General features: G+C 40.0%; 1 protein-coding gene across 2 annotated transcripts in view; it reads left to right on the forward strand.

Annotated features, from left to right (window-relative positions):
• Nucleotides 1–13,058, forward strand: part of LOC310677010 (uncharacterized protein) — a 169,169-nt gene that overhangs the window by 110,768 nt on the left and 45,343 nt on the right. Inside the window, exons 3-4 of one of the 2 annotated variants that reach the window (XR_014510828.1) lie at nt 3,890–4,014; nt 5,973–6,073. Coding sequence is in view for 1 of the 2 variants with exons in the window: in XM_083439314.1 (XP_083295440.1) it covers nt 5,973–5,987 (15 nt within the window). In the remaining variant the exon portion in view is untranslated. The remainder of the gene's footprint in view (nt 1–3,889; nt 4,015–5,972; nt 6,074–13,058) is intronic. The other variant, XM_083439314.1, reaches the window with a different exon arrangement.

Consider the following 13,058-nt stretch of genomic DNA (forward strand, 5'->3'; position numbering starts at 1 on the left):
AATGCTCCAGCTGGGCTGGTGCTTGTGCACATTGCATTTTCGTACATACATTTGGATTGTAAAACTGCATCACAAAATTCAGAAAAATGTTAATTTGCAATGATTACCTGCATTTCTGTACATGTATTGTTTTGAGAAGTGCAGATTAGGTAGATCCACATAAAAATGCAAACAAATGAATTTCTGTTCCATCCCTACTCAAATGTAAAATTATATGTTCATTAAAGCATTGGAACAATCTAATATATGACTATTAGTGTGTTAGGTCAAGAGACTAACATAGTCATAACCGTTTCATATTTATGAATGGCTTTTGTATTTTAAAACCTTTTTTAAAAAAGGAACGGTTGTACCACAATGCCTCCCTATCAGCAAAGTTACAATTGATTCCATTTCAGTTGACAGGAAAATATATCAATACACTGTTTGTTTTAAAAGCAATTTCTCAAAGCACTTAAGTCACATTTAGATATACACAGTTTTTCTATTGTTCAAGAAAATAGAAATGCCACCTTGTCTAGCAATATGTTTCAGTTTTAATAAAGCTTTTATATTATTTCTTAGCATGCATTTCACATTTCTGTATAAGCAAACATTTTAACTATGCATAAAATCATTTTAATTGCATTATATCCAAAAGGAAGAGTCTTCGTGGTTCCTCCATGTATGTACTGAATCTTGTGGTCTGTCTTGCGTGCTGAAATTGATTGAGTATACTGGCAGAATCAATAATTTTTTACATGTCAGAGAATGTGTTTCTTGGTTCGTCAGACATACTCTGGCAAAAGCTCGCTGGCAGGCTGCAAAATTGTTCTTTCAAGAGTGAGGCTGTTCAGCAGACACAGGGAATGGCTTGGTCATGGTTCTGCTGTTCACAGTTCTTTTTTACTATGCTATACCTGCTCTTTTCATGTTACTGAAAAGAAAACATTATTCATAGATCATGATTCTGTTAGGAGTGTAGTCAAGGAAGCCAAATGTTCCTTTACAATAGTATAAATGAACTACTGAACACCCTGAGAGGTGCCTCTGCTATATCACTTCTGAGTCAAGATTCACCAGTATTTATACTGGTATCTACAACAAAATCCCCAATACTTTGAATCCATGTTAACTCCCATGACCTGCAAAATCAGGTATCTGAAGAAGTGTGCATGCACACGAAAGCTCATACCAATAACAAGCTTAGTTGGTCTCTAAGGTGCTACTGGAAGGAATTTTTTTATTTTGCAAAATCAAGTGCAAGCTAGGAGCCTATGCCATGACTATTTGTCATGCACAAACATACATATCATATTCGTTTAAAACCAGTGCTTTTTTCTTTAAAAATGTTTAGGGGTACTCTTATTTTCCTACCCATGTTGAAATACTGCCCCTTAATGAGGCCAAACTTAGATTCACAAAATGCTTTGGGGTATGTGTACCCCTGCATACCCCCAGAAAAATGCACTGTTTAAAACTATAGGAATATAAGAGTATTCAAAAGATTTCATTAGAGTCTAGCATCTGACACCCAGACATGGCATTCTGGGTGTGCTTATGCACAAGAAAGGATGTGGTATTGCAGAGCTGCCCTAATTCTTAATGGTTCCTGTTGATGAATCCTGAAATTCTTGGTCTATATGCCTAAAAGGTGTGTGCACACAATGGATTTAGTAGTTTGCAGAAGCTAACAAGGAGCTAGTACGTCCATTTCCCCTTTCCATTGTGACACAGTACATATACTCTTGTACATGTTGATGATCTAGTGACCTAGCTCTGCTAATTTGTCTATGCCATATGCATAGACTCATGAGTGCCTTGTCATCTGTGCTGACATTAGATTACTATTCCAAAGCGATGAGAGTCACCATTATGCCATTACAGCAGGAAGTGCTCATTAAGTATAACATTCTACAATGCCACATTAAAACGGGCTGTAATGCACTAACTACAGTGTGTTAATTCTCCAAAATGAATGTCTATGAGGAGTTTGAGATAGCTGATGTGGGCCTTCTTGGTGCATCAAGGCTGTAAACACAAATGGGTTGGACGTGATGCAGTAAGTAAACACAAATGGCTTGAATGTGATGCAGTGCTATGGCTAGCCATCTGATACAGTTCCCCACTCAGTTGCATCAAGGAGAGGTATGACTGGGAAGGGAGAGAGAGGGTAGCAGCAGAGCAGCAGTGGTGTGCTTCTCCCTCAGCAACAGCAGAGGCTGGAACAGAGTATTAGAGTGTGTACATTTGAGAAAATGCTGCTTTACAACCAACTCTTCCTCTTGGCATCTCATGCATTCGCCAAAAGATCTGCATACACCTAGACAGGTCCAAAGAATTAGACAGAATAGGTAAATAAATATGTAGTGAAATGTTTGTAAGGAAAGACAACATGGAAATGCTGATTTATTGAGCAAATAACATTTAACTCACAGCAAAAGTTTGAAAAATATTCTGCATTGACGACTGACAATCTTTCAAAAAATATATAGAATAAACTCATACCTCACATAGATTTCCCTCCTTCCTTTCATCACCAGTTCTACCCCCACTCCCTGCCTGCCCCACTGCCTTCATAATGGTAGCAACAGCAGGTGCAATATCCCACTGGAATAATGAGGTATTTTGCAACTTACAATTTTTTTGTCTAATTAAAATTGAGATTATGATTCCTCAACTCATTTACCCCCCCCCCCCTGTATATGTGTGTGTGTGTGTGTGTGTGTGTGTAAAATGAATCCTTTGGTTATGACTATTTAATAGTATTATATTTTTATATTAGGTTTAGCCATAACGGAGAAAGTGGAAAATACCAAAATACAGTGGTACCTCAGTTTTTGAACATCTCTGTTGCTGAACATTTCGGTCTTCGGACGCCGTTAACCTGGAAGTAAATGCTTCGGTTTTCAAACGCGCCTCGGAAGTCAAACCAGAAACATGGCTTCTGTATTGAGTTTTCCATTTTGAGGCTTCCATAATGAGTGTTCTGGAACGGATTACGTTTGAAAATCGAGGTACCACTGTACCTTTAGTAAATTTACTGCATTATCCCAAACCATAGCTCTTTGTTGGCTTCAGTGTGGACGTGGTGATCCTGTGCATGCAGGTTTCCCTCTTCACTTCTATAGACTCCTTTTTCACCTCTTTTCCTTCCTTCCTAATCCTTGTTAGAATCCATGTTTTCCATGAAGCCTTTGGCCAAACCATCTTGAATGAATGAATGAATGAATCTTTATTTGCGCCAGCCATCAGCCATAGCAATAAAACCACAATACATTTTAGGGTTTTGAATCCCAGCTAAAAACCTTGGAACGTTTGCTGTCACCTGCTCATCTTGATCTGCCAAGAGAAATGACACTGTGGCAGTGGTTGGGTGACCCAGAATGGACAATAAAAGAGGGGTGATAATCTCATTCCTCAAGTCTTTATAAAAAGTGCAAGCCAGAAGGCCTTGCGCCACCGATTTGGTACTTCCATCTCCACAGGGACATAAGCATTTTTCATGTGGAATCTGTTGGAATTGTCCTTCAAGTACAGCCGAGAGCAATACATTCAATCTTGCAAGAGTAAAAGCACGTCTATATTTTAGAATTGCTAGATTATGCAGATAGAGTGCCAGAGGGTTGAAATGGGAAGGTGGAAAATAGTCATACCATGGGCAAAATTTCCTTATTGTGGCCAAGTTGTTCTGATGCCCAATATCATTTAGGTGCTGACAAATTAGACGGTTTGCTTTGAGTAGCTGTTGTGGTGAAGTTTTTGATAGACAATTTTAGTCCAGGTACTCTTGTGACAATCTTGCAGCACTAGGTATATTAGACCGGGGGGATTTGAGTTTAGGCGAAGCCAATAGTTAAGGCAAACTACCTTAGTTCCCATGCCTTCCTGTAACTTCTTCTGTTTAAAGGTACACTTACAAGAAGAGGAGTTCTGTGTGAGCATTAGAACCCTTGAATCTGCAAGGCACCACTGGGTCAGGACCATTATCTGTATGGTGTATGTCTGAGCTGGCCAAGGCTCACCTAGATATGTGTGAGTATTGTACAGTGGTGCCTCACAAGACGAAAAGAATCCGTTCCGTGAGTCTCTTCGTCTAGCGGTTTTTTCGTCTTGCGAAGCAAGCCCATTAGCGGATTAGCGCTATTAGCGGTTTAGCGGCTATTAGCGGCTATTAAAGGCTTAAGGGATTAGCAGATTAGCTGCTAAAAGGCTTTTAGCAGCTTAGTGCCTTAGAAAAAGGGGGTAGGGAGCGGGGAAAAAACCCCAGGAATCGCAAGACATTTTCGTCTTGCGAAGCAAGCCCATAGCAAATTCGTCCTGCGAAGCACCTCCAAAACGGAAAACCCTTTCGTCTAGCGGGTTTTCCGTCTTGCGAGGCATTCGTCTTGCGGGGCACCACAGTACTGCTAATGGATGAAAGAACATTTCTTAGGTAAAGTAGCAGTTGTACTAGCCTGACGGCATATTTATTGAATTAGATAGTTCTGGAATCAGAGGATGGAATGTTCATTTAACTATCGCATAGGTTTGAACTCATCCATGAGCTCATATAATCCATTTTTAAAGCCATCAGTGCCAGTATATTTTGTGACACTGAATTCCAGAAGTTAATTATGCATTATATGCATATGAAGAAGTCCTTTCTTTTATGTGATGAATTTTTGAACTGAGAATATACAGTCAGGAAAGTAGATGTTATGTTTTGTCAGAACACTGTTACTGTCTTATACTGCCCACTTGTACCACTAGAGGAAGGAAAGGCTTCTTTCTTTATAGAAATTAAAGTTTATTCCAGTTGCTGTGATATTGTCCAGTTGACTGCTATGCAAATAAGCAATAATAATAAACGAATTCCTGAAACATTCAGCAGCCATGATATTACATAACTAAAATGCTGACTGCAGTGCATCATGGTGCTGTGTGGAGTTCATGCAGTCCAAAGCATTTGGCGGGCAAGTAGCTTGATCTAGAAACAAAGAACAACTAAAAAAACCACCATAAGAAGCAGTAGCTAGATAACAGGAATTAAGGTTATTGTTTGATGAATCAAATTTTCCCATATTTTCATCAAAAAGGCAAGATATTTAAATGCACATGTGATAAAAATAGTAAGTAGCATTTAAATATGGCTTGATGAGACGTAGCATTCTTTAGGAGGGGGAAGCATCAGAGGTATCTCAAAGGGATTCTGAAGAAGAACAAAGTGGAGAATTATAAATGGGCACTCTTATAAACTTGAACAAATTAATGTGTCAGCACTGTGAATGGCTTCTTTTGAAAATAGCACTGTTTCCACAGCTTACACAATATATGTATAACAAGTCATCTAAATCAATGTTATACTTTGTCTTTAGGCAATTATTTTCTCTACTATTTGTCAAAGGCAAGAAGTAAATTGTAAGCAGTTTTGAACTGTTATTTTGCTGTAATTATACTTTCCTTTTACAAAGATATCATGATTTATGCTGCTGGCTAGGTGCTTCAGGGTTATTTTGTGGCATTTATTATGTCATGGAAAGAAATATTTTTTTAAAAAAAACCCAGGTACACAGCAGATAGGTAGATGCAAGTGTGTGCAGTGCAGCCTGAAATTAATTTGAGCATCTAAAGATTTATACGAGCACTTTAAGCATTTTATGATCACATTAGGTCAATTTACTACCATGTGGGCATAGTGTACCTCTGTATGAAAATTTAATTTTGACCTCTGCCTTCATGCTAGGAATGGTCTCGTAAATAGAGACAGCTGGTCATGTATATAAGATTCATGAACGCCACTGGGAAATTCATGTTTTTAGGGTCCAAGAAGCTTAACAGTGTTAGAATATTTGACACCACTAAACAGCATCAAAGAAAAGTGTGTTGACTATGGTGTTACACAACATATATTGGAGATACAATTTTAAAAGTATACACTGGAAAGACAATTTTAATTATTCAGGTGTTTATGTCTACATATCAACTTATGTATGTTATGTTCTCTTATACAGGTTTTAGCAGTTTGACTGATGCCAAGGAATCCCACAAACAGTAGCAGCACCAGGAAAAAAAATCGAGCGCAGGACACAAATGAGACAAAGCATTTTTTTAGGTAGGTGAGCTATGTAAAAAAGTAAGGAATTACTGCCTCCCATTCAGGACTTCATTTGTGCCTGGAGTCACAAAGGACTTCGCCCTAAAATCTGTTTTAGTGCCATGACTCTGCTGGGAAATCTCTTATTATTTAACTATTCAATAATCCCACAGAGTTGCATAAAAGAGAGTGGGGAGGGCTACCTACTATTAGACTCTTCCCAGAACTTTGTCCTACAGTGACAGTACAACCTGGTCCAAATTCATCATGTACGTGATGAAAATGTTGGTACCCAAATTTCCTATACTGTGGGACCTCAGGTTACAGACTCCACTAACCCAGAAATAGTGCTTCAGGTTAAGAACTTTGCTTCAGGATGAGAACAGAAATCGTGCTCCGGCAGCGCGGCAGCAGCAGGAGGCCCCATTAGCTAAAGTGGTGCTTCAGGTTAAGAACAGTTTCAGGTTAAGTACGGACCTCCGGAACAAATTAAGTACTTAACCTGAGGTACCACTGTAATTATGTTAAGAGTTTAACAAAATGTCTTCTGGAGCTGCTGATTATTACATTATTTTTAGCAGAAAATACTGATTAACAGGACATACAGTGGTGTCATAGCTGTCAAGTGTCCCTTATTTGAAGGGACAGCCCCTTATTCCAGGGCCATGTCCTGCTGCTGTCCCTTATTGATGGATGTCCCTTAAATGTCCCTTAAATGATGTCCCTTAAATTTCAAAGGAAGCAGCTCCTCTCCCTCCCTCCCTGCCGGCCAGGGAGGAGGGAGGCTCCAACTGTGTTGCTTGGCTGTGTTGCTCACCCAATAAGAAGTCTAAGAACGACTGGGGGGTGGAGCTTGCATGCCTTGTGTGTGGCTAGTTAATGCAAGCTGAGGGGGGTTTTGAATGCTGGACGCCATTTTGTTGCACGTGCTGCTGCAAACTTTGCAGTGCAAAGCCAGGCCGGGGAGCCATCTTAAGTTGAGGCTGCATAGGCCTTGTGGTGCATGTGATTCAGATTCTATTCAGCTGAACCTCTGGTTACAAAGTTGGTTGGACAGTGTTCTCGAAGCTACCAGCGTGAGTTTGACCAGACTGCAGGAGGACAGGAAGACTGGAGTGCCTGGAACAGGTGAGGCTGTGGGTCCCTTATTTTCAAGGCTGCTGGCCCCTTATTTTTAAATCTGTAAGTTGACAGCTATGAGTGGTGTTGATCTATTGACAGACACATTCGGGGAAGGGGGGCATTTTAGGAGTAATAGATGTGCTGCCGAATGCTACACCTCTAGGGACTAGTTTTGGGGTTGATGTAGATAATCCCATCCCATCTGTTTTTTGTGCTGCTGCTGGTGAAACTATTCCAGGTCCAGAAAGCCCTTTCAGACTGGCTGCCCCTGGCTAGATCACAACGCTTGTTTATAAGATTATGAATTACATAAACAAAAACGTTCTGACAGAAACCAGCCTTTGCTCTGTGTACATTCACTCACAGAAATATCATTACCATGTGTTTATTCCCCCTCCCCATAGTGCTATGAACTACAGGCTCATCTACATGCTAGGATAGGAGTGATTTTTCACAGTGCTTGCTTCTATGCTTGCTTGTCAAGTTTTGCATAGCTTCTTTGAATGTTTCATATCCCAGAAAACTTGGCAGCCTTAATTTATCACTGATTCAGCTCAGTCGTGATGGAAACCCTGGAGTAGACGGAGGGTGCCTTTGTTGTCTAACCTAAAAGGATTATGTCATTAGGGAGTTATGGAGTTTGTATCCTTGAATTCATTTGTATTTTATACAGATTTATTCAAAATCATTACCACACATCGCGCTTGCAAAGACAGATATAGAGGTGGGTAGAAACATAGAATGAAATGGTTGAGGAAAAGAAAAATACCAAAGAATTATACAGAGCAGAAGCAATTAAAGAGGATATGGTTGGCATTCATCTGTCTTGGGGGACAATGGAAGAGTGAGCCATCGGGGGTGAAGTCAAACTGTTGGAGAGTTAACAGCTCCTGCTACAGCTGTACAGCCCAATACAGGAGAGACATGTATTGTTGTAGCTGGGGCAGATGAAAGCATTCCGTTGTGCTGATGCAGGGGTACAATGACATTTCTTCTCTCTGTGCTCCTCCCAGTAGTCATTCCTCCTTTGGTCAGTGCTGTGGATACATGTCCACATAGTATCTGTCTTAGGTAAAGGTAAAGGGCCCCCTGACCATTAGGTCCAGTCGTGGCCGATTTTGGGGTTGCGGCGCTCATCTTGCTTTATTGGCCGAGGGAGCTGGCGTACAGCTTCCGGGTCATGTGGCCAGCATGACTAAGCCACTTCTGGCGAACCAGAGCAGCACACGGAAACGCAGTTTGTCTTCCCACCAGTGCGGTACCTATTTATCTACTTGCACTTTGACATGCTTTTGAACTGCTAGGTTGGCAGGAGCAGGGACTGAGCAACGGGAGCTCACCCCATCGTGGGGATTCGAACCGCTGACCTTCTGATCGGCAAGTCCTAGGCTCTGTGGTTTAACCCACAGCGCCACCCATGTCCCTTCTTGGTATCTGTCTTATTTCTATATAAAAATATGAGTATGTTCACCATGTAGTTTATGGATCCTTGGCAAAATCTAGGCAAAATGTTTCAGCCAGGAAGTGGAATACATGTTCTTAATTCTATCACTGAAATGTTAATGATTTAACTTGGGCTTGAATGGAATTGTGCTAATGGCAAGTAGTTCTTGTGGTCATTCACCATGCACGAGGAGATCAGATGAATTAAATGTGGGGGCTTTAAAAATGTGAAACACTCCCTACTCAAATTTATGGACTTCAGGGTTTTTTGGATGGGTCCAGCTGCCTTTCACAGAGGGCCAAATGTGAAATAGAACTTCTTTCCTCTTCTCCATTATCTCTGCCAGTTCCTTTCCCCAAGGGCAAAAAAATAAAAATAAAAAAATACTTGCCTTAGGGAAGAGGAAGATTTCCAGTGGTGGCAGAGGACCCAATGAGTCTCTTTTCAGTGGCAAATCACATACACAATTTCATGCCAGTGTAATTGGACTCGAAGTCAAACACCATGACCCATTGTAGCTTTTGTTACTGATGGTTTCACCAAATATTCACATGGTAATATTTTGTTTTGTTTTTTCCTTGGGGGAGGGGAAGCAATGGGAGAGGGAGGGGGAGCGGACCCTTGAAAAAAGAATGTAGTTGAGTTATATAGGTGAAACACTCTGAAGACTCATGGTGATTTTTCATGTGTTCATCCTGAACAGGTCAATAGACCCACTTGATTTTGGGGTGAGTAAGCAGGTAGTAATCAATCTCTGAAAGCAATGACAAAACTGGAAAAAATTGTAATTCTTTCAGTTACTCTCAAAAAATTTATTCAAGGGTATTTATAGTTAGGCTTTCAAAATAAAAACCCTGGGAAAACCACAGCTCAGTTGTTCAGCAAATGCTTTGTGTGTAAAAAGTCCCCATGACTGTCTGTGGTGATCCTAATTTTTTAAAAAAGTGTATAGCTGACAGTGCTGGGGAAAACCTCTGCCTGGTATCCTAGATGGTTAGCTTCCAACAGAGTGGACAATACTGAGCTAGACAGGTGGATTTCAAATAGTTCTGGGAAACTGCAGATCCTTGTAGACTAATCTGAGATCCTCAATGAGAAGACTATGAACTTTATTGAAAGACGGTTTGTTTTTCACTACTGAATTTTTACCAGAGAAAAGTTAATTTAGAAAGGGTTCGTTGATAGTACAAAGTTCAATATCAAATTGGCCAGACATACTCATGGCCTGATTGCTGTATAGACATGTTTCTGAGTGCATTAGAGAGATACAGATACATGTGATTTTTTAATATTTACTAAACAAACACTACATGGCTCTTAACTGGACTAATGGAACTTCATAGAACTGCACACAAACTCTAACGCCATATGAAATGCTGAACATGCTCACTGACCTATTCATTGCTTCAAGTTTTGTGTTAACACTTAAGTTTACTGTTTATTTCCTTCTTTCAACACTTGACTTTCATTCTGACCTTTAACTAGGCTAATAATGAGTTATTATTTTAAGCTTTACTCAGAAAAGTATATATATGGTTTTTGACCTTGGTTATTCACGTGTCATTTATATCAAGGTCCCACACTGGCCTTTCCACTCATAAATTAAACCAGAATTCATATTTATCAAGTATTCATACATTTATAATACTGCTACAGCATGAGTAGCTCACCACTTCTGTGAAACATTAAGAGAAAAGACACAAAAAACTACATAGCCAACAGACTGGAGAAATATGTAGCAAATCTTTTCAAAGTCACAAAATCATCATTTTCAGTTTTACCTTATACTTATACTTTGATATATCTGGGGTATCCTAAACCAAAACGATCTAATCAAATCCAGTATATAAAACCTTTTATTACAAAATTAAGGCAATGAAAGAACAACTGAAGTATGGTAATAATACACAGTCAGTGACAGAAAAGTGACTGTAAAATCTCCCTTGACTACTGCTTCAACGCAGGGTTCATGGTATTCATTATCCTTGCAAGCACAGAAATTAGTATCTATCATGTTTAATTTTTTTAAAATAGGAGCTCAGCTCATCAGACATTTGGGTTAGATTTATTAATCACAAAAAAATGCAATTCAGAAAATGAATCCTGTCTTGAACATGTGAAGTTAATTGTTTCCCATCAATAGGACACCAACTATTATTGCTAGTATTTTTATTTAAATCTATTCATTGCTTGCTACAGAGAATGTCTCATAGTATAGAAATGACTAATCATATCCCACCCTACTAAAAGATGAGTACCAAAACAGACCATGGAAACATAATACCATACGATTCCAAATGCCAGAAATGTGTTTGTCTAAAAGCTGATAATGATGGTGTCAGGCATATTTCCCTGAGGAAAGCATTCTACAACCAGGGAGCCACCAACTATGTTGCCATCCTCCATTCCTCCCTTGAAGGAAGCACACAGAGAAGGGCTTCAGATGACAAATACAGGGTCCAGGTGGGTTCATGAGGAGAAAGACGGCCCCCTAGGTCCTGAGGCACATAATGACATGCTGAGATAGTTCTAAGATTGTTATGCTGGCCACAAAGTCTTGAGGTGCTTGAGTTTTGAATATTGTGTTTAGACTTTTAATATAGTTTTGGTCTCCTTTCCTCTGCATGGTATTTTATATGGTTTTCAGAATGATAAAAAGCAAGGGGTGCAAAGTGACCATGGCCCAGTATGAAAGTGGGTGGTGATGGTAGTGGTGAAGGAAAGATGCAGGAGGTATTTTATTTGCCTTCAATGCAGTATGTTTTAATCACAGTGTTCTGTTACAAAGACTTTGCCATGGAGAGCTCTGTCTTGTTTTACAATGCATTTGACCTAGAACCATTTAAAAAAGAAAAAAAATCACATGGGATTAGTAACGATCAACTGAAAGAAAAGCAGAAAATGTAAAAGAATAATCTTAGAGTGGTAAAAGAATGTATTAAATATACTTCTTTTATTTACTTTAACAGGACAACTTGAGTTTTTCCAGACTTGACATGTGAAACCTGCATAAAAATAATACCTTTGTAAGTGATAGCAAGGAGGCACTGGCTTATTTCATAGCAGCGCCCATCCATCCATAATCGTGTTACCAGACTCTGGCAGTGTTTCACAGCTGCAGTAGCTCATGCTAATAGGGTAGTTTCCAGTTACTAATGCTAAAAAACTTTCTGTACAGAAGCAATAATATGATCCCTTTGGCAAAGATTCACAGGCTAGTTTGATGGTCCCAGCTCTTCTCAGATTTGTATCCCCTGCTGAAAATTAAATAAAGTAAACTGAACCTCACCATACAAGGCCAAGTTAGGCAATTATTTAATGGTGAAATAATTGAGCACAAAATTAATAATGCAAGTAAAAGATGGATAGTGGTAATGAGTGACATTTCTTTCTCTCTCTGATATCTCATCTACTGCCATACTTGACCTTCAGTGTTGTAGAGGAAAAGGCTTGGAAGGCTGTTTCATGCAGCAATTGTTGAGCTCTGTAATGCACCAAGTCCCCCCACCATTCAGCAATTTTTGAGTCATCACAAATACCATTTCCTCTTTCCTCAGTGTGCCTAAAATAAAGGGGATTTTTGGAAGCACATCCATTTGAAAGGATTGGTAAGTTAGATGAATAGCAGCTGAATAAATAACTACGTCATGTGGTAGCATGCCACAAAAGTTAAAGCCCCCAGCAACAATGCCATTATAAAAAGTTAGTGCCGAAAGGCCCCATGGAAATCTTAGGTTCCATGAAGAAGATAGTAGGTTTTCTATGCCATCACTAGTCAAAAGGATCTCAGAGAGGAGGACTAGGAAAAGCCTATGTCTGGAAGCCTGGAAAGATACAGTAGTCACAGTAACATGCTACTGGCCTACATGGTCTGCCTCAGTATGCTTATATGTATATATGAAATTTATATACTGCCCATCATCCAAGGATCACAGGGCAGTTTACAGTATAAAAACATAAGAAATGCATAGCATAAGTAAAGGTAAAGGGACCCCTGACCGTTAGGTCCAGTCGTGACCAACTCTGGGCTTGCGGCGCTCATCTCGCTTTACTGGCTGAGGGAGCTGGCGTACAGCTTCCGGGTCATGTGGCCAGCATGACTAAGCTGCTTCTGGCGAACCAGAGCAACGCACGGAAACGCTGTTTACCTTCCCGCCGGAGTAGTACCTATTTATCTACTTGCACATTGACGTGCTTTGGAACTGTTAGGTTGGCAGGAGCTGGAACCGAGCAACAGGAGCTCACCCCATTGTGGGGATTCGAACCGCCGACCTTCTGATTGGCAAGTCCTAGGCTCTGTGGTTTAACTCACAGCGCCACCCGCGTCCCTTTTAATGCATAACATAACAACAAGCAAAATAATAACACCCTCAACACACACACACACACACAGATTGTTAACTTAGCCTAAGGCCTGGGAGAAGAGGAATGTTTTCA

The sequence above is a fragment of the Podarcis tiliguerta genome (genome assembly GCF_965153285.1).
Source record: "Podarcis tiliguerta genome assembly, chromosome: 4".
In the NCBI taxonomy this organism is placed as follows: Eukaryota; Metazoa; Chordata; class Lepidosauria; order Squamata; family Lacertidae; genus Podarcis; species Podarcis tiliguerta.